The sequence below is a fragment of the Chiloscyllium plagiosum genome, chromosome 39, assembly GCF_004010195.1.
Source record: "Chiloscyllium plagiosum isolate BGI_BamShark_2017 chromosome 39, ASM401019v2, whole genome shotgun sequence".
In the NCBI taxonomy this organism is placed as follows: domain Eukaryota; kingdom Metazoa; phylum Chordata; class Chondrichthyes; order Orectolobiformes; family Hemiscylliidae; genus Chiloscyllium; species Chiloscyllium plagiosum.
The window spans coordinates 10,818,045-10,841,588 of NC_057748.1; the positions used below are offsets into that span (position 1 = coordinate 10,818,045).

The 23,544-nt window shown below is 43.6% G+C and overlaps 1 protein-coding gene and 1 non-coding gene across 5 annotated transcripts in view; one reads left to right on the forward strand and one right to left on the reverse strand.

The window, feature by feature from the left end:
• The window catches only part of LOC122542234 (cytohesin-3-like), a 72,472-nt gene extending 50,439 nt beyond the window's left edge, over positions 1 to 22,033 (forward strand). For all 4 annotated transcript variants that reach the window (XM_043679758.1, XM_043679754.1, XM_043679755.1 and 1 more), the window contains exons 5-13: positions 3,199 to 3,317; positions 4,281 to 4,361; positions 6,354 to 6,466; positions 9,483 to 9,631; positions 11,960 to 12,071; positions 13,905 to 13,981; positions 16,808 to 16,879; positions 18,658 to 18,812; positions 19,498 to 22,033. In XM_043679758.1, the coding sequence (XP_043535693.1) occupies positions 3,199 to 3,317; positions 4,281 to 4,361; positions 6,354 to 6,466; positions 9,483 to 9,631; positions 11,960 to 12,071; positions 13,905 to 13,981; positions 16,808 to 16,879; positions 18,658 to 18,812; positions 19,498 to 19,576 (957 nt within the window). In that variant the 3' untranslated portion in view covers positions 19,577 to 22,033. The remainder of the gene's footprint in view (positions 1 to 3,198; positions 3,318 to 4,280; positions 4,362 to 6,353; positions 6,467 to 9,482; positions 9,632 to 11,959; positions 12,072 to 13,904; positions 13,982 to 16,807; positions 16,880 to 18,657; positions 18,813 to 19,497) is intronic.
• trnal-aag lies at positions 11,451 to 11,532 on the reverse strand. The gene has a single exon. It is a non-coding gene; the product is annotated as a tRNA-Leu (tRNA).
• Positions 22,034 to 23,544: the final 1,511 nt, after the last annotated feature.

Consider the following 23,544-nt stretch of genomic DNA (forward strand, 5'->3'; position numbering starts at 1 on the left):
TTTAGCTCCGGAGTTTCGAGTCAGGATGATTAATGGCCTCGCCCCCTTTGGTGGGTTGAATGGTGTGGAAAAAGCGCGGGAGGTTTAGAATCATAAAGTCATACAGCACGGAAATAGACCCTTAGGTGTAACTCGTCCAAGCCGACCAGATATCCTAAATTAATCTAGTCCCATTTGCCAGCACTTGGCTCATATGAGTCCTTCCTGTTCATATACCCATCCAGATGCATTCAGAGGAACCCAATGCCCTCAGAAGTTGTGGGGCTGGAGGAGGTCTTACAGAGACAAAGCTATCCTCCACCAAACAACTTGAACTGGATTTGTGCGTGCATTGGTCAAACCGAGGCCGATCCAGTGGGCTCAGTTATGCTTTCAGCTTTGTCTGGTCTGAGCTGAGATAGGAATGGCCTGAACTTAGCGATTCATTCTTAACTTAGACAGTGTGGTGTGATGCTGTGTTAGATTAACGTGCACAGCAAAACACTGCATTGTTTGTTGAGATGCAAACAATTCGCTGGAGGGAGAGCAAGGTGAAGCGAACGCTGTTGTTGAGTGCAGCTTGTTGTGTGGGCAGTAACACTGAAAAACCACAGGAAACAAAGATGCATATTAAAAATGCCAAAGTCTATTCTCAACCTGAAGAGCTGATTAAATGATATCTCACTCAAATGCTAAAGTCTTCGAAATAGAGAAAAAAATAACTTTGAAGGCTTGATGGTAATTATTATTTTGTAAGTATGAACTCAGGAAATCGATGGACAGGTAAAGGTTAGCTGGTTTATTTGGTCTGTTCTACATTCACGATGCTGACAATATCATGATCAGATTGCTGTCCTCACTGACAGAAGAAGGGCATGTGCCCGAAACGTCGAATCTTCTGTTCCCTAGATGCTGCCTGACCTGCTGTGCTGTTCCAGCAATAAAGTTTCAGCTTTGATCTCCAGCGTCTGCAGACCTCACTTTCTCCTGTCCTCACTGACAGTCTGAGAGAGTCAATTAAATAAAATCAAAAAGAAAAATGGGCAACAAAATGGAGAAAATTCTTCTCTGAATATCTCCAGTGATCATCGCGTATCCAGGTTACCACTTTGGGACTGGAGTATCAACAGCCCCTGGAATTATATTTTAATTCAATAATTTTCCATTGAAGTTTTGCTCTATTTTAATTACTATGTCCCGTTGAGAGGTGTCCTCTTGAGTTAATTTACGCAATATTTGACTTGCATAGGGCAGCACGGTGACATTACCAACGTGCCAGAGACCAAAACCTTTCTATCTGTCATGACCCATTGAGTCACATTATTTTCACGTCAGTTTGCTCAGACATTTTATGACACATCTCTGGAACAAGCATGACTTCAACCCATGCCTCCTGACTCAGAGATGTGGACATTACCACTGCACCACAAGTGCCCTCTTCACAGAAATTATATGTCGTGGTGTCATGCTTGCAAAAGGTGTTTTGCGGTGTCCATGACAACCGGGCTCTTTAAATAAATAATGAAGAACTAAGGTGAGGAAAGTACCTCAATTTTAAAACCCACTAGAATTAGAATAGCATTTTGAATCTTTTTTTGGATATATATTTCAGCACTGTGCCAGGGACACGCATTCACAGATATTGTGACACACTCTCTGGAACAAATATGACTTCTGACTCAGAGATAGGGACACTACCACTGCACCACTATAAAATCTTCATACAACATTAAACCCCCCATCTGTCCTTTGCTATTCTCAGCTCCTACAAGCCCCACAACAAATTAGAACCTCACATTCACCCATCTTAATATCCCCCGATGTGGTTTTCTGTCAAACATTTACAAGGTTAAAGGCATTTTGTAAATACACAAAGTTGTTAATATAAGGTACTTTTGATTCACTCAAATGCAATCTTATTTTTATTGAAAACATTCCAAATTCTGGGGTGTCTGAGTGAAAGCACAGTAGGTTCAGACAGATGTTAATATAAAGTTAGTTAGAGTTAGAACATAGAACATAGAAAAATACAGCGCAGTACAGGCCCTTTGGCCCTCGATGTTGAGCCGATCCAAGCCCACCTAACCTACACTAGTCCACTATCCTCCACATGCCTATCCAATGCCCATTTAAATGCCCATAAAGAGGGAGAGTCCACCACTGCTACTGGCAGGGCATTCCATGAACTCACGACTCGCTGAGTAAAGAATCTACCCCTAACATCTGTCCTATACCTACAACCCCTTAATTTAAAGCTATGCCCCCTCGTAATAGTCCCCACCAGAGTATTTTTCCTGATTAGGTTATCTCCTGTACCATAAGAAACTGAAAATGAGTTTTGTGGTATTGAAGAATCCAACAGACATTTATTACAGTGAACTTTTATGTACAAGTACTACATTCCTCAGGCACATAAGTGTCTGGGCTAACATAAAGCTGGTAAAAACAATGACTGCAGATGCTGGAAACCAGATTCTGGATTAGTGGTGCTGGAAGAGCACAGCAGTTCAGGCAGCATCCAAGGAGCTTCGAAATCGACGTTTCGGGCAAAAGTCCTTCATCTGAAATCCACATTGGTGCCCTGGGGTTGAAGTGTTCCGAGGCGGAGGATGAGGCGTTCTTCCTCCAGGCGTCTTGTGGTGAGGGAGCGGCGGTGGAGGAGGCCCAGCACCTGCATATCCTCGGCAGAGTGGGAGGGGGAGTTGAAATGTTGAGCCACTGGGCGATGTGGTTGATTGGTGCGGGTGTCTCGGAGATGTTCCCTAAAGCGCTCTGCTAGGAGGCGCCCAGTCTCCCCAATGTAGAGGTGACCGCATCGGGAGCTACGGATACAATAGATGATATTAGTGGATGTGCAGGTAAAACTTTGATGGGATGTGGAAGGCTCCTTTAGGGCCTTGGATAGAGGTGAGGGAGGAGGTGTGGGCGCAGGTTTTACAGTTCCTGCGGTGGCAGGGGAAAGTGCCAGGATGGGAGGGTGGGTTGTAGGGGGGCGTGGACCTGACCAAGCTATTAGATTTCAACAGAGCAGCATACTTCCAGTCGACTGCCATGCTTCAAATGATCTGAGGTAAGAGAGAGTCTGAGACCTTAATATGCTCTGGTCACATGCTATGATTTAGTGATATGAGAATGTTTCTTAAAGGCATACTTCTGTACTAACTGTGGGATATAACCCAACAGGAGCTGTGCTAATAATTCATTTTCTCATTGTCCTAGGGTATAGAGTATTTGGTAGAAAACAAATTGCTATCTCCGAAGGAAGAAGATGTTGCCAAGTTCCTATACAAGGGGGAAGGCCTGCATAAAACAGCCATAGGAGACTATCTTGGAGAGAGGTGAGATCCATATCGAATAACGGTTGTAGGATTAATCAATAGTAAAACGTGTGTCCCTAAAAACGTGTGGAAGAAACAGAATTAACTTGCATTTAAATAACAAGTTTTATGAACTCAAGTCTTAAGGCCAATAGCGTACGTTCGTAAGTGTATCAAGTTATAATAAAGGTAAAGTTGTCACAGTCTTACGAGACCATAGGGTTGCTCTCTGTCTCATGAGAGAGAGAGAGGCAACTGGTGGTGTCACCACTCATCAGGCAAAGGGAAACATTGAGAGGGAGAATCTGTCATAGTTACCTCAGACCATACAGGAATTGTATTGACACCACTCTGCATCAGAAACCAGCCACAGTTAACAGATCAAAACTGACCCCCACATCATAACATTTTTTTCAAAAATGGAGCGGCCAGTTTCTTCACTGACCTCCATAAACAGCAACGTAGTGATGACCACATGGAGTGGGAGTAGATTTGAGGTTAGATGTGGGGATGGGGTTGGGGATGGGAGTGTAATTTGAGGTTGGAGGTGGAGTGGTGTTGGATATGGGGATGAGGCTGGGGTTGGATATGGGTATGAGATTGGGAGTGGATATAGGAATGGAGGTGGGAGTAGAGGTGTGGATGGATATGGGTGGGGTGGGAGTGAGAGCAGGGTGGGATATGGAAATGGTGGTGGATATGGGGTTGTGGTGAGTGTGAGGGTGGGGTGGGAGAAGGTGTGAGAGTGGTATGAGGGGGATATGGGGGTGGATTGAGGATGGGGTTGGATTTGAGGTTGGGGGGCTGGATGTGGGGTTAGATGTGCGGTTGAGGGTGGGGTTAGATAAGGGAGTGGAGGTGAGGGTGTGTGTAGGGATGCTAATGGGAAACAAGAGAAATCTCTTGGAATGTGTCCAGCTGGAGTTGATAAATTTAGTTGAAGAAACACTGCTTTAGTTTTATTTTCTGTTTTTCTTTCTTCAGAGAGGCAACATACATCAAGACCCTACAATGTTTTGTTGAGCTTCATGAGTTTGCAGATCTCAACCTTGTGCAGGCACTGAGGTAAGGAACCCCAGAGTCAGGAGGGTCCTCCGTGGTGTCACTTTCTGTACAAACCGTCCAAACCATCATTTTGTCAGAATTGTTCCCGCTTATCCTACCTCCAATCTCTTCAATTTCTGGTCCCCTCTTTCATATTTACCCATCTGCCAGTTCAAGTTCTATCATGATGTAATGAACTAACAATTTCATACAAAATAAAGTGAAACAGCACAGAAACAGATCCTTCGGTCCGATTTGTCCATGCTGACCAAATATCCTAGATTAATCTAGTCCCATTTGCCAGCATTTGGTCCATATCCCTCTTAAACCCTTCCTATTTATGTATTCATCCAGATGCCTTGAAATTGTACCAGCCTCCGCCACTTCCTCTGGCAACTCGGTCGAAACACACACCACCTCTGTGAAAATTGCCCTTAGGCCCCTTTTAAATCTTTCCCCTCTTACCTAAAACCTACTCCCTCTAGTTTTGGACTCCCCTACCCTTGGTAAAAAACCTTGACTATTCACCCTATCCATACCTCTCATGATTTTATAAATCTCTATAAGGTCACCCCTCAACCTCTGATGTTCCAGGGAAGACAGCCCCAGCCTGCTCAGCCTCTCCCTACAGCTCAAAGCCTCCAACCCTGGCAATATCCTTTTCTAATTTAACAGTTTCCGATAACAGGGAGATCAGAATTGAATGCAGTATTCCAAAAGGGGACTCACCCATGTTTTGTGCAACCATAACATGATCTCCCAACTTCTATACTCAATGTACTGATCAGTAAAGGCAAGAGTACCACTTTTGCAATGCTGTCTCCCTGTGACTCCACCTTCAAGGAACCATGAACCCGCACCTGTATTGTTTGGAAACATACCCCAGGACCTTACCATTATGTGTATAAGTCCAGTCCTGGTTTGCCTTACCAAAATGCAGCACCTTACATTTATCTAAGTTAAGCTTCATCTGTTGCTCCTTGGCCCATTGGCCCACCTGATCAAGCATCCCTCTTGTACTTTGAGATAACCTGCTTCATCATCCACTTTATGTCTGGTGGAATGAGACTTTCCTTCACCAGCTCAAAATATAGCGTTCAGTGACAGGAAGGAAATCTGCCATCCTTAGCTGGTCTGGCCTACATGAGACTCCAGACCTGCAGCAACCATCCTCTGAAATAGCTGAGCAAGCTGCACAGCTCAAGGATGAGCAGCAACTGCTGTCCTTGCTAACAAAACTGACTCTCCAGAAAGAATAAAGAAAAGCCAGATAATTACAGATTTCTCTTTCGGTATTGATACCTTTTTATTCCAGACCTTCAACGTCTGCAGCTCTTTGTTCTATTTTTAATATGATGAGAAATGATTTCTCTCAAAGTGTCATGAATCAGTGGAATTCACTCCTCCGGAATACGGAATAAACTTGAAGAGGAGATAGATTTATTTTTATTTAGTGACGGGTTGAAGGGTTATGGGGAGCAGGCAGGAAACTGGAGTTGAGGCAGAAATGAGATGAGCCACAATTGTATCAAAGACAGAGCAGGCTTGAGGGGCTGAACCTCATTCTTACATTCAGATCCAGGCCACAATTGTAAAATTTCTTTGCTGGCAGAGTGGTTAGCACTGCTGCCTCACAGCCACCAGGATCCCAGGTTCAATTCCTGCCTTAGCTGACCGTCTGTGTGGAGTTTACACATTCTCCCCGTGTCTGCATGGGTTTCCTCCCACAATCACAAAGCTGTGCAAGTTAAGTGAATTGGTCACGCTAAATTGCCCATAGTCAGGGGTGTATATGGGGAATGGGTAGGTTACTCTTCGGAGGGTTGGTTTGGGCTGAAAGGCCTGTTTCCATATTGTAGGAAATAATAAATTAGATTAGGGAATCTAATCACAACCTCTCATTTTAACAGGATGTTATATCCAATTATTTTCCCCTTCTGTCTCCAGTATAATGCGTTATGTGTATCTCTACCTGAATGCTTTCCCAAACTATATGCTTCCTCTAACTTGCAGGCAGTTTCTATGGAGCTTCCGGTTGCCGGGTGAAGCACAGAAGATCGACAGAATGATGGAGGCGTTTGCAACACAGTACTGCCATTGCAACCCAGACGTTTTTCAATCAACAGGTAGGAAATGGTCAATCTCTTTACTAATGCTTCCAATAACGTTACAGGGAAAATTATTTGTCATAAACTTTTACGCCGCCTGTTCGTAAACCTTCTACCCATTGTCACAATTTTCAGTGGCACTTTCCTCTCAACATTCAATTTTGTTGAGTTGTCATTTCCCATTCAGTGCTGCCAAGTCAACTGTGTATGAAATAACTCCACAAAGGCCAGTATCCTGTCACCAAGTCACCTTTATTTACATGTCCACGGTCCATGCTAGCACATAGCCGGCTCCTAAAGTGAGCAGAACCCCTGACACTCCTGTTTATTTTTGTTTCTGAAATAACTCCATTGAGGCCGGTATCCCATCACCAATTCACCCTTTATTTTTATATAGACAGCCCTTGACTCTAGTCCTGCTCCCTCAGAGCCAGCTCTCAGAGTGAACAGAATGTCTGAAATGCCTTTTTTTCTTGGAATCCCTGATACTCCTGTTTTTAGACATTTCTCTCTTACCTCCACCCTACCGCCTGTGGTAGTGTATATTTTTCCCCCAGCACCCATGTCATGTGTGTGTGCAGGTGTGAGACACAGTGAAAGACAACAGGTGTATCAATCTTTATTCGATTTCCACCACCAGGAAGCAAAGAAACACCCGAGTGGCCAGTGACAAGGGCTGTCTATATAAAAATAAAGGGCAATGCTGTGTGATCAAACAGTGAAGGGGAGGGCAGGGATTAAATCAAAATAGAGTTGGAGGGGAATACACTCCTGTTTATATCTGTCAGCCAGGGCTTCCTGATTGGGGCTGTAAATCAGGTCCTAGCAGGGAACTCATATTCTATGAGGTCCACCTAGCTGAAGGGGAGGGCAGGGATTAAATCAAAATAGAGTTGGATTCCTGTTTATATCTGTCAGCCAGGGCTTCCTGATTGGGGCTGTAAATCAGGTCCTAGCAGGGAACTCATATTCTATGAGGTCCACCTAGCTGACCTCAGTACAATCACTCCAGGGTAGTTCCACGCAGTTGCCATAGGTGACACTATCCAGCAAATACTAACTCTGTCACCATCTTCTACACATGGAAATAAACTCAACTAACCATGGACATTACCACAAGCAATTTAAAGGAAAAGATTTGTATTTATATTGCAACGCAATGGTCCCAGAATATCCCAAAGCACTTGTGAACCAATGGAGTACTCCTTGAAATGTGGTCGCTGTTGGAATGCACAGGAAGATTCTGGTAACAGCAATGTAATAATAGCCAGATAATAGGTCTGGTTAGGTATTGAGTGAGAGATGACTGCACACCAGAGAGAACTTGAGAAATAATGCCTTGCAATCTTTAACTACCACCTGAGATGGCAAATGGAGCTGTGGGTTAACATTGTGTCTAAAATCAATGACAGTGCAGGCCTCCCTCAGCATTTGAGCATCAGTCCAAGATTCTGTGCTTAAGGAGCTTGGAGTGGGATTGGAACCTACAACCTTCTTGACTCAGAGATAACAGTGTTACTCACTGAGCCATAGCTGACACGATTGACTAGTGGCACCTCTTTAACTTCTTCCATCTCATGCTCTCACCTACAAGACCATTTGTTGCCGATCCCTAATTGCCCTTGAACTGGGTGGTTTGCTCAGCCATTTCAGAGGGCAGTTAAGCATCAGTCGCATTGCCGTAGATCTAGAGTCATAAGTGTGCCAAACTAGGTAAGGGCAGGGATTACCTTCCCTGAAGAGACATCGGTGAACCAGATAGGCTTTATGTCAATCGGTGTTCATTGTCATGGTCAGCCCAACCAAGGTTACCTCCTAGATTTGTTCAATGTCAACTTCGTGGCTAGGATTCAGTCTGGGCCTCTGTGTGACTAGACCAGAGACGTTAGTGCTTTATCATGGTCTCTGCTTATTCCCCCGTTGGGCTAAAGAATGAGACATGGGAGGGAACAGTCTTCACCATGATTGGCCACAGAATGGTGCTGAGACCAAATGCTTGATTGCACTGGAGAGGGTGCAGGTGGGATTCACCAGGATATGGCTTGGGATGGAAATTCCCAGTCATGAGGAGAGACAGGATAGACTGGGCTTGTTTACCCTGGAGTAAAGGAGGCAATCTGATTTGAGGTATACAAAATTATGAGGGGTAGGCAGAATAAACCATGAGAATCTCTTCCCAGTGGGAGATATGTTTGAGACCAGAGGGCATAGGTTGAAGGCGAGGATTAAGTGGCTCACAGAAGATCCGAGGAAACATTTCTAACACAGAATCACAACAATGTGGTAGCAGGCCATCGATCTTCTGAAGAGCATCCCACTCAGACCCACCCCTTCCCCTATCCCTGTTCCCCTGCATTTCCCATGGTTCATCCACCTAGCCTGCACATCACTGAACATTATAGGACAATTTAGCATGGCCAATCCACCCTAACCTGCAGATCTTTGGACTGTGGGAGGAAACCAGAGCACCCGGAGGAAACCCACGCAGACACGGGGAGAACGTGCAAACTCCACACAGACAGTCACCCAAGGGGGGAATTGAACCCGGGTCCCTGGCGCTGTGAGGCAGCAGTGCCAACCACTGAGTCACCATACCTTCCCAAGGGGTAGAAATATGGAACACACTGCCTGAGAGGGTAGTAGAGGCGAGTACTCTCACAACATTTAAGAAGCTTCTGGAAAAGCAGTTAAAATGCTAGGGCATAGCTGGCTATGGACGAAGTGCAGATAAATGGGATTAGTGTAGTTCGGTGTTTGTTGGTCAGCATAGATATGGTGGGCTGAATGGCCTGTTTGTGAGCTGTATTACTCTATGCTCAGAGGATTGCGATAACTCTTTGAGATATAATTATGTTTTTCTTACACCATCGTTCAATAGAACAAGTGAACATTGCCCTGGGATTTATAACAAGCTTTTGGTTGGAAACGAACTTGTTGGAGTTATCATTCATTTACTTATTGTCTTGGAATTACTTGATCAGGGTGTGGATTTGCAGATGCATCCTAAGGTCTAACCTTTTACCTTTTATTGCAGATACCTGCTACGTGTTGTCCTTTGCCATAATCATGTTGAACACAAGTCTCCATAATCCCAATGTTAAGGACAAGCCAACACTGGAGAGGTTTATAACAATGAACCGTGGGATTAACAATGGAGGGGATCTTCCTCAGGATCTTCTCCGGGTAGGCATTTGCTCATTATTCACTGCCTGTAGCTGACAAAGGTCCTGGTTCATTGACAAACAACAGGGGGCTTCCAACTCCAAATTGATTTGGTGACCCTCCCCCTCTCCCAAACTCTCCCTCACCTTTGATGTTCCATTGCCCTTAAAGGGCGTTGTGTAAATTCATCAGTTGGAGAACACGGAACTTTACTGGTGATGGGTAATAGATGAGAAAAAAAAGGGGGATTTGATGATGTGGGAGTAAAACATTTGGTTGTGTGTAAGGGCATTTCTGGGTGTAATTAAAGAAAGAACAAGACGTTGGGTAACACAGAATCGTTATGATTAGATTACCTATAGTGTGGAAACAGGCCCTTCTGCCCAACCAGTCCACACCGACCCTCCGAAGAGTAAACCACCCGGGCCCATTTCCCTCTGACTAATGCACCCAACACTATGGGGCAATTTAGCACGGCCAATTCACCTAACCTGCACATCTTTGGACTGTGGGAGGAAACTGCAGCACCCAGAGGAAACCCATGCAGACACAGAGAGAATGTGCAAACTCCAGACAGACAGTTGCCTGAGGCTGGAATCAAACCTGGGACCCTGGTGCTGTGAGGCAGCAGTGCTAACCACTGAGCCACCGTGCTGCCCTAAGATGGATCAGAAGATGGTCATTCAGCCCATTGTACTAGCACTGCACCCTTGAAATGAGCATCATTACCCGGTGCCAATCTCCCTGCTTTCTCCCCATACTCCTGCCTGTTGTTTCTGTCCCATTAATTATCTAATACCCTCTTGAAAAATAGGTTAAATAAAATAATTTTTCAAAATTATAAGGTCTCTTGTAGCGCGGTGGTAGTATCCCTACCCCTGGACTGGGTTAAAGTCCCATCTCCTCCAGAGGTGTGTAAGAACATCTCTCAACAGGTTGGTTGGGTTAATAAAACAAAACATCTATGGCCCACTAGTGGATAGGGGGAGGGGAGAATAGCCCTCTTGAATGTCTCAATTGAACCTGCCTCCATCACATTTCCAGGCAGTGTATTCTAGACTTTAGCTGCACTCTATTCTGTTAGCCTAATGCACTTGTATAGTATGATCTGCCTGTAAAGACATAAGATAACACCTCGGTACCCGTGAGAGTAATAAATCATCGACTCGTTGTGTGAAAACATTCTTATCTCACATTGCCCTTACTTCCCTTGCACACCACTTGTAATCTATACCCTCCTCCACTTGTTCCTTTTATGAGTAGGAACAGCTGTTTTCTACCAACACTATTCAGCCTGCTTGTGATTTTGAAAACCTCTATCAAATCCCTCAGCCGCCTTCTCTCCAAGGAGAACACTCTCAACCTCATCAATCTACCCTCATAGCTGGAGCCATTTCTTGTAAATCGCTTCTGGCGCTCTGTCCAGTGCATTCACATCTTTCCTATAATGTGCCACCCACAACTGCACACAATACTCCAGCAGAAGTCTAGCGGGTATTGGATTAGATTCCCTACAGTATGGAAACAGGCCATTTGGCCCAACAAGTCCACACCAACCCTCCGAAGAGTAACCCACCCACAACCATTCCCCTACCCTATATTTATCCCTCACTAATGCACCTAACACTACAGGCAATTTAGCATGGCCAATTCACTTAATCTGCAATTCTTTGGATTGTGGGAGGAAACTGGAGCACCCAGCTGAAACCTACGCAGACATGGGGAGAATGTGCAAACTCCACACAGACAGTCACCCTAGATAGGAATAAATCCTGGGTCCCTGGTGCCATGAGGCAGCAGTGCTAACCACTGAGCTACCATGCTGCCCTAAATTAGGGTTTGGTAGTGGTGGGATTTGAACCCATGCCCCCAAAGAGACTGGAGCCTTAATCCAGTGCCTTAGACTGCTTGGCCACACTACCTGATAAGAAGCGTTGTACACAAGTCCAACAGCACCATCTAACTCTTGTTCTCTGTACTCCTATTAATAAAGCTGAGTCACTGTATCCTTAATAACTGCCCTCTCCACTTATCCTGCCATGTACAATGATCTGTGCAAGTATAACCCCAGGTCCACCCCCTAGGAACAGGAGCAGACCATCAGCCCCATCAGCTTGTTCTGCTATTTGATTTAATCATGGCTGATCTATATCTTAACTCTTTTAGCCCCAGTATCTGGTGAAGCTGCATCACAGTCTTCCCTAGGTCAATGCATCCTTCCTGAGGGACTCAGTCTGCAATGTCAGGGATCTTGAAGTCAGTTGGATGGAGCTTTGCATCAAATTGTATTGTCAGATTACAACAATTTCAAATAACACTTCGTCCCACCTTTTGATTATTTTCATACAGAATTTGTATGACAGCATCCGGAATGAGCCATTTAAAATCCCAGAGGATGATGGGAATGATTTAACACATACATTTTTCAACCCAGATAGGGAAGGATGGCTTTCGAAACTGGGTGAGTGAGAGATACATAATCTTTGTGCACTTTGACAGCATTAAAGGATAATGGACCAAATATAACCAGAGTAATAGATAATTGGCCACAGGGCCATGTTGTATATGATCTTTTGTGGGGGACTCACTGGGCAACATTTCTTATTCCACAGTTTGGGGGGGGGGGGGGGGGGGGGTTGGGCGCAGGCAGAGGACCCAGGCATAGGATTCAATATGACATCTCCAGTGCCTTTGATGGGACCTCCCTACCCATTCCTGACCCCCAAAACAGCTGGGCGGTGGAGGGGTGTCAGGTTCCCCCTGCCCACCACCTCTGGGATAATTGTGCACCATAAATGGTCACTCAAGGGCCTCTTCCGAAATTTTGTCCCCTTGTGGAGGGAGGAGGAGGCAGCCCAGTGGATTCCAGATCCTGGGCTATTGATGGGAAAGGGTGAAAGATGCGTCACTTTATGTTCTACCTTGGTCTGTCAGGCTCTCTGTTTCTCAACCCTCTCCTCCCCACGTTTCCTCTGTTAATCTGGGCTCTGCAACCTGGCTCTCCATTCCAACAAATCTTGTCTTGCTTCCTTGCCTGGACTGCTCCCCCCACACACACTTTCACCTCCATAACGTAGCCCTTCCACCTGTATGCAACAACGATGTGTGTTGGGGCCAACTGTAATTCCGGTACTGGCCACCTCTTCTGATGGCACTGATGGGAGCAGAGATCAGCTGGTCATTTGACTGACTGACAGCTTTTGGAGAAAAGACTTGTTCCCTCAATGGGGAAGTGGAAGTTCAGCCCTGAACCTAATGCCCTTTGGGGTATTAAATGGCTGAGAGGCAGCCCATTGGATCCAGTGAGAGGGATGGGGTGTGGTGGAATGGTGGTTTGACATAAGTTTGACTTCTGCACTGGGGGTCCAGGAGCCCTATTGATGTGAAATATATTACCCACAATCTGGAAGTCTTGTGGTGCAGTGGGTAAAACTTCTGTCATAAAATCAGAAGGCGCTGGTTGCGTGTCCCACTCCAAGACTTGATGGATGCAGAAAGTGCATTCATAACACAACCTAACGGGTGTGTCAATCTACAGACCCTTTCAACACTCCTACACAGGCAGGGCAGTAAAACAGTGGGATAGACTCCAAGTTAACCACTCCTGGATGTGGATTGGCATCTAACCTCTGATGATGGGCCAGCTGCCTGTTTTGGGAAAACCAAATGTAATCATGTGCTTTGTCTATCTCATGTGTCTCCAGATGAGGAGAGGCTCTTCAGGGCAAGAATAGAGACTAAATGCTTAACCCTGTGCTGTCACTGTCCTGGAAGTATTTGATGGGGACAGTGTCAAGAGAACTTAACTTCCAGTTCAGAAGAGTTGATTGAGCTTTACTCGGAATCTAATCCTGTGCTGTCCCTGTCCTTGGAGTGTTTGATGGAAACTGCGTAGAACAATACTTTCATTTTAAAAAGGCAGAGAGCTTTACTCATTTTAAAATGATTGAGGGAGCCTTTATATGTCTCTAAACCCATCCTGTCCCTGTCCTTGATGGGGAAAGTGTAGAGAGAGCTTAATTCTGTATTTAACTCCATGCTGTCCCTGTCCTCAGAGTGTTTAATGGGGACAGTGTTTGGGGGATGTTTACTTTTACTTTAAAACAGCAGTACACTTGACAAAAGTTCAGTTTCTGAGGTTTCAATGGCAGAATGAGTGGGGTCAGAGATGGAGTTACAATATTTCCGGTATATGGCTGTGATCTGTTCACGTTGTGTCACAGAAGTTGGGGGGGGCTGTCTAAATAATCTACTGTATGATGCCCCTCATTAATGCCCCCCACTGTCATTACAGGAGGCCGAGTGAAGACATGGAAACGTCGTTGGTTTATTCTGACAGACAACTGCCTGTATTACTTCGAATACACAACAGTAAGTCACGTTTTGTTCACGTAAAGTGAGGTTAGGTACGGCACAGAATCAGGCCATTCAGCCCCACCAGTCTATACCAACGATTATGCTCCACTTGGATTCCTTTCCATCTTTCCTCAATTAAATATATTATCACAATTGTTCCCTGCTCCTTCTAATACGTGTCCAAATACTTGCCCTTAAATGCATCAAAACTGCTCACTTCAACCACTCATTGTTAGAGAAAGTTTCACGTTGCGTTAAGAGTCAGAGTCATACAGCACAGAAACAGACCCTTCAGTTCAACTCATCCACGCCAACCAGATATCCTAAATTAATCTTGTCCCATTTGCCAGCATCTGGCTCATATCCCTCTAAACCCTTCCTATTCACATAACCATCCAGAGCCTTTGAAATGTTGTAATTGTACCAGCCTCCACCACCTCCTCTAGCAGCTAGTTTCATACACACACCACCCTCTGCATTAAAATGTTGCCCTCAACCACCCTTTTAAATCTTTCTACTCTCACCTTATACCTATGCCCTCTAGGTTTGGACTATGCAGCCTATCCATGCCCCTCATGATTTTATAAACTTCTTTCAGGTCACCCCTCAGCCTCTGATGCTCCAGGGAAAACAGCCCCAGCCTATTCACCCTCTCCCTGTAGCTCAAACCCTTCAACCCTGACAATATCCTTCTAAATCTTTTCTGAACCGTTTAAAGTTTCACAACATATTCCCTATAGCAGGGAGACCAGAATTGAATGCAGTATTTTAAAAGTTGCCTAACGAATGTCCCAACTCTTATACTCAATGCACCGACCAAGAAAGGCAAGTATACCAAATGTCTTCTTCACTATGCCATCTACCTGCAACTCCACTTTCAGGGACTATGAACCCACACCCCAAGACCTCTGTTTGGTAACATGCCCCAGGACCTTACCATTAAGTGTATAAGTCCTGCCCTGATTTGCTTTATCAAAATGCAACATCTCACTCGTACCTAAATTAATATAGTTTTGCTCGCTGAGCTGGAAGGTTCATTTCCAGATGTTTCATCACCAATTCAACTAAGACAAGCCAAACAGAGACACGCACGAGAATTCCTAGAAGCATGGCATTCCAACCAGAACTCTATCAACAAACACGTCAAGTTAGACCCCCATCTATCACCCCTTGAGAAAAAGAACAGGAAATGACATCACCAACCCAAAGAAATTCAAACACATAAATTATCAGCAGTGCTTCGCCCGGAGGCCCACTGAAGATGTTACCTAGTATGGTGACGAAATGCCATCTCAGCGAGCAAACCTACATCCAGAACCTTAACCTGAGCTACAGATCTTCTCAAAATTCGCTAGTACCTAAATTAAACTTTATGTGCCACTCCTTGGTCCATCCCAGCCTTTCAGAGTCAGGGAAAATAGGTCACTTGATCCACAATTGGAGCAAAGAGTTCAAATCCATGAATGTGGCCAACCTAGCCCATTACCTAGAGACTGAACTCCTGCTGGTCTCACAACCAATCACATTGGAGCAGAGGAGCGATTGAGGGGATAGTTCACTCCCACATTGAACTGAGTCTGCTTCCTCAAGTCATATAAAGGTATAATCTGAATGCTTTTTCGGATTTAATACTGACAACGTAACAGTAATACTCGCAATCATTATGCTATTCTCCTCAAAAGAGAGAACGTTCCAAATCCAAATATGTTTTCATTCCACTTCAGCTCCACAAACCTCCACCACCCCCCTGCCCCCACCCCAAAACACAATGAGAAACTCACCTTCTATTGTAGAAAGAGTTCATCTGAGACTGGTAATGGGCCTATTGATCTTTGTCTGCACTGGCAACAATTCTGTGATTTTCATTCTAGGTTATCCAGAAGCTTAGGAATAGTTCTACCCACTGAGATATTGCTATTTATATTTTACTTACTCGTGGGAGGAGTTAGTCAGTTTGTTGTAAATTATTAGTTCTACAATCTGCAGCTGTATAGCATAGACTATTACAATAGCTATAGAAGATAAAATGTAGTGTCTGTATCTCTGAACCAGGAGGTCCTCCTGCCCCCAAGGTGTGCAAAAAACTTTTTAAAAATCTCTCTTAAGAAACAAAGGTGGGGGGAGGGAAGGTGGGATAGAAATCTCTTGTGGTACAGTGGTAGTGTCCCTACCTCTGAGCCAGGACACCCGAGTTCAAGTCCCATCTGTTACAGAGGTGTGTAATAAAACGGATTAGAAACTCTTTTAGGAGGCAAAGGGGGAACTCCTTGTTTTGCATGGTAGTGCCCCTATCTCTGAGTCAGGAGACCTGGGTTCCTTTCCCACCTGCTACAGAGATGCATCAATAACATCCCTGAACAGGTTGATTAGAAAATTTTGCTCAGAGATAACAATATCTCTTCCCCAGTGCTAATGTGGTTAACAAGTCTTGAGCTCATGTAATATTTTGTTACTGTAAGGTAATAGTTTTGTTACTCAAGTATATACCTCTTCTGATGATTTATTAGTAAGTTAATCCTTCACCACTAAATAGAAGTACACTTCGTTGACTAATGTTCGAGGAAGGGTTGGCAGTAAACCTATCCAAAGAAGATCTGAGCAGAACTAAGTGCCAATTGTGGGCATCTCTTACAACAGCTCGCAGGTTTGTTAAGAGTTGGGGAAGTGAGACAACTTGAATTGCTCTCACTCGTGCTGAACGTGCAGAAGTAGCATTGTATTGGCCAAGACTTGAGGACCTGTCCTCACCTCCGGGTGCACGACTTCATTTTACTCTAGCAAAATATACATTTTCCAGTAAGATATTTCCAACAAAGGCACTGTTATGTTCTGTTTTGACAGGATAAAGAACCCCGTGGTATTATTCCTTTGGAAAATTTATGTGTCAAAGTGTCTGAAGACTCCAGAAAATTGGTATGCAATTTAAATCAAAGATCTATCTAACATTTGAAGTTAAAGGGGTTACAAGATATTTAAAATAGGAAGTGAAATCTTTCATTGGAGACTTGACAGAAAGTTAAAAACAGCACCAAGGTTTTGTTGCTTGCTGAGAAAGGATCAGGCGATTTTCCGTCTGACTAGGCCCCATTTGTCGGCCGGAGATGACACCTTGCCAACTGTCCAGAATTGTGCCTGAGACTTCAAAGATTACAGTGATTTTTTTTCCTGCTGTGGTGTCGCCTGGGGAAATATCACAAGATGTTTTATATACAGTCATATAGATGTACAGCACGGAAACAGACCCTTTTGTCCAACTCATCCATGCTGACTGGATACTCTAAATGAATCTCGTCCCATTTGCCAGCATTTGGCCCATATCCCTTTAAACGTTTTCTTTCACCTATGAGCAATTTTAGTTGTAAAAATTGCTCATAGGTGAAGAGGAGGTTAAAATGAGCCATTTAGGCAAGAAAAGGGAGGTGATGGCCTAGTGGTATTATCACTGAACTATTAATCCAAAGACCGAGGTAATATTGTGGGGACCCAGGTTCAAATTCCATCGTGGCAGATGGTGAAATTTGAATTCAATGAAAAATCTGGAATTAAGAGGCGAAAGATGACCATGAAACTGTTGTCGATTATTGGGAAAACCCCATTTGATTCACTAACGTCCTTCAGATCCCTACAGTGTGACAAGGGGCCATTTGGTCCATCGAGTCTGAACTGACTCTCCAAAGAGTATCCAGTTAGGACCCAGCAGCCCCTAACCTTATCACTGTAACCCTGCATTTCCCATGGCTAATCCACCTAGCCTGCCCAGCTCTGAACACTTTGGGTATTTTGAATGGCCACTCCACCTAAATTGCACATCATTGGAGTATGGGAGGAAATCTGAGCATGGACACAGGAAGAATGTGTAAACTCCACACAGTTGACTGAGGCTGGAATCAAACCCAGGTCCCTGGTGCTGTGAGGCAGCAGTGCTAACCACTGAACCACCCCTCACCCATGTCCAATCAAATGGCCTTTTTTACATTCGCATCTCTTGTGATTTTTATATCAAATAAAATTCTTCACAGAAAATGATTTTTTAAATGGTACACATTTTTTTGAATGCAAACTTACATTTTGATTACAAACCTATGAGAGTTGGCAACCCATAATTCAATGGTGCATTTAGGGAGGACGTTTTGGGATATTGATCAGCGATACTGAAGGAATGGCAATATATATTTCCAAGTCAGAACTGGAAATGAAAACATTCAGATGGTGTTCCCAAACATCTGCTGCTCTTGTCCTTCTACGTGATTGTAGTCATGGGTTTGGCATATTGCTTCAGTGCATCTTATGGTTTGCACAAACCGATGCCATTATACACCAGGGATAAAGGCAATGAATATTTCAGCTGGTGGATGGGTGCCCATTAGTCGGAGTTCTTACTCTGGGATGATGTTGTGCATATTCAGTGTTATTGCGGTCGCATTCCTCTAGATACGTGAAAACTATTCCATCATACTCCTGGCTTGTGAAAGGTCAACAGGCTTTGGACAGTCAGGAGGTTACTCTCCACCTGTCTCTTCCAACTTCTGAAGTGCTCCTCGTAGATGCAGTATTTATACAGCTGGTCCAATTAAGTTTCTGGTCAATGGTAACCTCCAGGATGTTGATGACAAAAAGATATATGAGGCAAGAAAGTTATATTTGCACAGAAAAACAGACTAACCACAGACCAACTTACTTTGATGTTGCAGAATTGCTTTGACTTGTATAGTCCAAACAGCAAAGGTCATACCATTAAAGCCTGCAAAACACACAATGATGGACGGGTTGTTGAAGGGAACCACCAGTTTTACAGGATATCTGCCCCGTCGAGGGAAGAGAGAGATGAATGGATTAAATCAATCAGGTAAAACTGAGCCATAATGCTGTGTGGTTGAATGAGCTAAAGTATTTAAAGGATTTTTTTTTGTCAGAATGCAGTTAGTCGAAATTGTTACAATCTTTTCTGGTTAATGATCTAATACCAAACAAGTGCACCCACAGTGAGGACTAGATTTTGAACAAATCCCTTATGGAACACAAGAATAAATTATGACTTAAAATGCACAATCTGTACATTAGCTCTAAAGCAGGATTTGGTAGATAGTGCAAAAACAGAGAGGGAAATATTCAGTAGGTCAGGCAGCAGCTGTGGGGAAAGAAACAGAATTAATGTATCAGTTTGATGGCCTTTCAACAGAGCTGGGACAAAAAGTTATGAGGTGTAGTTGCTTCAAAGACAGTTGTAGAGGCAGGTGTCTTGGGGGCATGGTGACAGGAGGGTGTGGAGGGAGGGAGAGAGAACGCAAAGGGTGAAAGGTTAAATGACAAAATGGATGATGGTGCTAGGCACAAGACAATGGTAATGGGACAAAAAGGAGAAATGTAAATAAGACAGAACTATTATTGACACCTGAACGTCTTCACATAAACTGTGGACTCAAAAGTTAAGTGAGTGAAGTATTTTGTGTTATAACGTGTAGTGATAACAGTTACTGTCTTTTCCCTCTTACAAATCAAAGTAAACTTATTGTGTTTGTATTACATTTCAGAGCCAGCATCACGCGAGATCCTTTCTACGACATGGTAGCTTCTCGAAAGAAAAAGTTAACTGTCAACAAATCAAATTGAAAGGATGCACTTTGTTTCTTACCTCTCAAGTGGTTGGATAAATAAGCGAGTGAAATAGTCACCTGTATTGTGTGAACTTGTGCTTTTGGTGACTACACCTGTTTGGATCATTCCAAAATAATCCCTGAACGTTCCTCCATCAGGGTGTGCATTAATCCCTGAATTATTTTATTGTGAATTACGCTTTGGACAGACTTGTATTGTCCTTTGCTCCAGTTACAGTCATATCCATAAATGGATCAGAAGCTCATCGGCGCTATCATAGCCTGAAAATTGCCACTGTACCTGCACTCTAAGTAGGAGCATGAATATGCAATAGTAACGATTGTGTTCGATTGACACGTATTGTGGGTTTCTCGTAGACCTTCCATGCTTAAGTTCTAATTATATTGTCTGGGATAACTGTTGAGTCACGGCCTCACATTCAACCAGAAGCCTTATGAGTGATTGAGGGGGGAAGGCAATGACTTAGTGATAATATCATTGGATTGTTAATCCACAAACCCAGGTCAAGTTATGGGGACCCAGATTCAAATCTGCCATGGCAGATGGTGGAAGTTGAATTCAGTAAACGAAATCTAGAACTATGTATCAAGTGATGACCAAGAAACCATTGTTAACCGTCAGGGAAAATCCCATTTGGCTCACTAATGTCCTTTAGGGAAGAAAACTGCCTTCCTTACCTTATGCAGTCAACATGTGACTCCAGACCCATAGCAACATGGTTCACTCTTAATTGCCCTCAAACATTAGTGACTCCATACCTGGAGTACAATGCACAATTTTGGTCTCCCTATCAAAGAGCATTATTTACTCACCCTAAAGGGACTTCATTGAAAGTTCATTCGACTGTTTCCTGAGATGAAGAGTCTATCCTACAAGGACAGATTGACTAGATGAGGCCTATATTTCCTGGAGTTTTGAAGAATAAGAAAGGACGAGGTTATTGAATACTTAAAAGATTCTTTGCAAAATAGAGGTTTCCTCTGGTTGAAGAGTCCAGAACTAGGGTCAGAATCTCAAATTAAGGGATCCAGATCTAGACATCTTTCCTGATATATTATGAATCTTTGGAATTCTGTACATGGAATGCTGAGTATAGTCAAGACAGAGATCGTTAGAGCTAAGGTAATTGAAAAGATGGGGGTAAGTTTTGGAGTGTGGGGTTGATTGAAGACTAGTCCTGATCTTTGCTGAATAGTGCAGCAAGTGGAGGGAGCAAATAATCTCCTGCTTCTATTCCCCATGTTCTTAAATACTGGCAGCAATTGAAAATGACTCATTTTACAGCCGCTGTGTTTCAACTGATTCAGATAACTGCTGACATTTGATGTGTGGTGTGGACAGTTTCCCAGCACCAGTGACTGCGTTGCTATCATTAGGACTTTATAGATTGAAACGTGTAAAAACATTGTTCCAAAGAAACTGACTGAACAGACATATTGAGTGTCTAATAATGAATTTTTTTAAAAAAAGATATATATATATATATAAAATGTATTATTGGTGTCAAGTAGGTTTTAATGAATAAAGCACTGAATAAATAGAGGTTAGAAATAGAAACTCATAGTTTTACCCACTTCATGCTGTGTTTTGAATGGTTCAAATACATTGTCCCTTGATACTGAATCTTTAATTACGATAAGCTACTTAGCCCAACTTCAAGAATTTTGTTATCCTGAACATTCACTCTTTTTGGGCTACATCTCAACAAGTGACAAAATTTCCGAAATGGAAATTATTTTTACACAGAGAGCATGAACAAGCTATTCAGAAAGCTATTATTCTGACAGATCCATTAGCAATGTAGATGAGATTAACAAGTTTAACTCAAAAGCAGTAAATGCTGCTGACTTCTATACTAAAAGCAGAAAGAGCTGGAAAACCCAGCAGGTCTCGCTGCAGCTGCAGAAACAGTAACAGGCTTCATGTCAAGTCCAATATGACTTCTTCAGACGCTTTGTTATCTTGCAGAGTGTGCAGCTGTGGCTAAGTAGCTAGCACTGCTGCGTCTTGAACAGAAGGTTGTGGCTTCAGGTCCCAACACTTGGTTTTCCAGGCTGACGCTTCAGTAGAGTACTGAGCGTGGTCGGTATTATCAGAAGCCTGGTCCTCCTGCCCTCTCAAGTGGGTGTAAAGATCCCGAGATACTACTTGAAGACAAGCTACACTATTCCTTTAGTGCCCTAGCCAACATTTATTCTTCAGTTATTGTGGGAAACCTATCTTTCATCGGTTAGCTCATTACATTTTGTGCAAGTCTGAAAGCACAATTGGAGACTACACACTTGACAGCAGCAGTCAAGTCGCCATAGTCTTACCAGACCAAAGGGCTGATCTCATTAGAGATACATGACTGACGGTGATTTAACCCGAGGGCCACCATACTTCAGGTGAAGGGACAGATCGAGGAGGAGAGACCTTCATGGTAACCTAAGCAGGTGTGGGGGGGGGGGGAGGGGGGGGGGGGGGGGGGTTGAACCCATGCTGTTGGCGCCACCCTTTATGACAAACCAACCATCCAGCCAACTGAACTAAACTGATCTTGTAATACACAGGGCAACATTAAGTTACATTTAATGAAATAGCTTGTGAAATTTGATCTTCTCTAACTGTCACTGTTTAAGTAGTGAAAGAAAGGAAACAATTTGTATACATGCCTGGTTTATAAAGCTATGGATGTATTTTGTTATCTATTATAAAGTTTATGTATATTTGTTTAAAAATGGCTGAAAATCTGGTTTGTGGAAAACGAACTGCAGGTATTCTGCTGTAAACAGACTAATAAATTTATAATTTTCTAACAAAAAACATCCCAATTCAATTCTTTTGTTCAACTCTTTCTAAGCTGATGCTTTAACAATTCTCCAAAATGTTCTTGCAATCTCTGGTGGCTGGAATTAACAGGCTTGGACCATTATCCCCAACCTAGCTGTGAGAGATCGAGAGCGAGCAAGAGAGCGCGAGCGCGAGAGAGATAGAGAACGCGAGAGCGATAAAGGTGAAAGGAAAAACAAATCACAGGAACATGGGCAAAGGTCAGATTGAGATTAGCATAGAGTTATGTATGACTTCTTGCCATCTTGCAGGATGTTCAGCTGGACCAACTGGATAGGTCTTACAAAAAACCAACACAATGTTGGAATAAATAACTCTCTTGAATCAATGATTAAAAGCTCATCACTCCTGCTGTTCAATGTTGCTTAGCCTCGATGTGCTGGCTGTACAAAATCAGCTAATCAAGTTGTCCATCTAACAAACATGTGCACTTGGAGGAACTGCAGAACAGAATGACAGAATGGGCTGAACAGACAACTTCTCACCTGCAACCAGAGTCTGTGCCAGTTTACTGAAAGCGGAAGCTCACTTGGTCCTGCTCCCCCACAGCATTGCTGGCTTTCTCAGGGCAGATCCTTTCACTCTTAATTTCATCTGTCTCCAAACTCTCACAAACTGTCTCCAAACACTTCTGATAAGAGTCATGTGCTAGGTCTTTCCTCACATTAGCACTGCTTTCCAGGATTCTCTGCTGGCACTTTACCCATTCACAGCCATGAGATACATAAGTGTAGCACAGTTGACTCTCGTCAATTAGAAAAGTAGGTATACAGGGTTATGAGCTGAGCAGGGTCAGTTAAGTTACAGAGTCAATTAGATGTTGAGGCGGCAGCTACAGGGAGCAGCTCTAAAATTCTTAAACAACCTTGTACCTGGACTCATGCCCCTCCCTGTTGGGGTGATTCAAATTCCAAGGACTGGAAACCAGTTCAAAGGCAGAAGGCCCTTATTCTGGATTGCAGCAGTAATCCCATGTTGACTCCTTCCACCTTAGATGGTTACACACATGTGCATTTCATCCCTTGGAAGGTGGTATTTCTTCCCTCAACATCTAGGAAATGGTGGAATCAAACGTGTCAACTATCCTGATAAAGATGTACAATGCGATTGTGTTGAACTTTAGGTAAGAG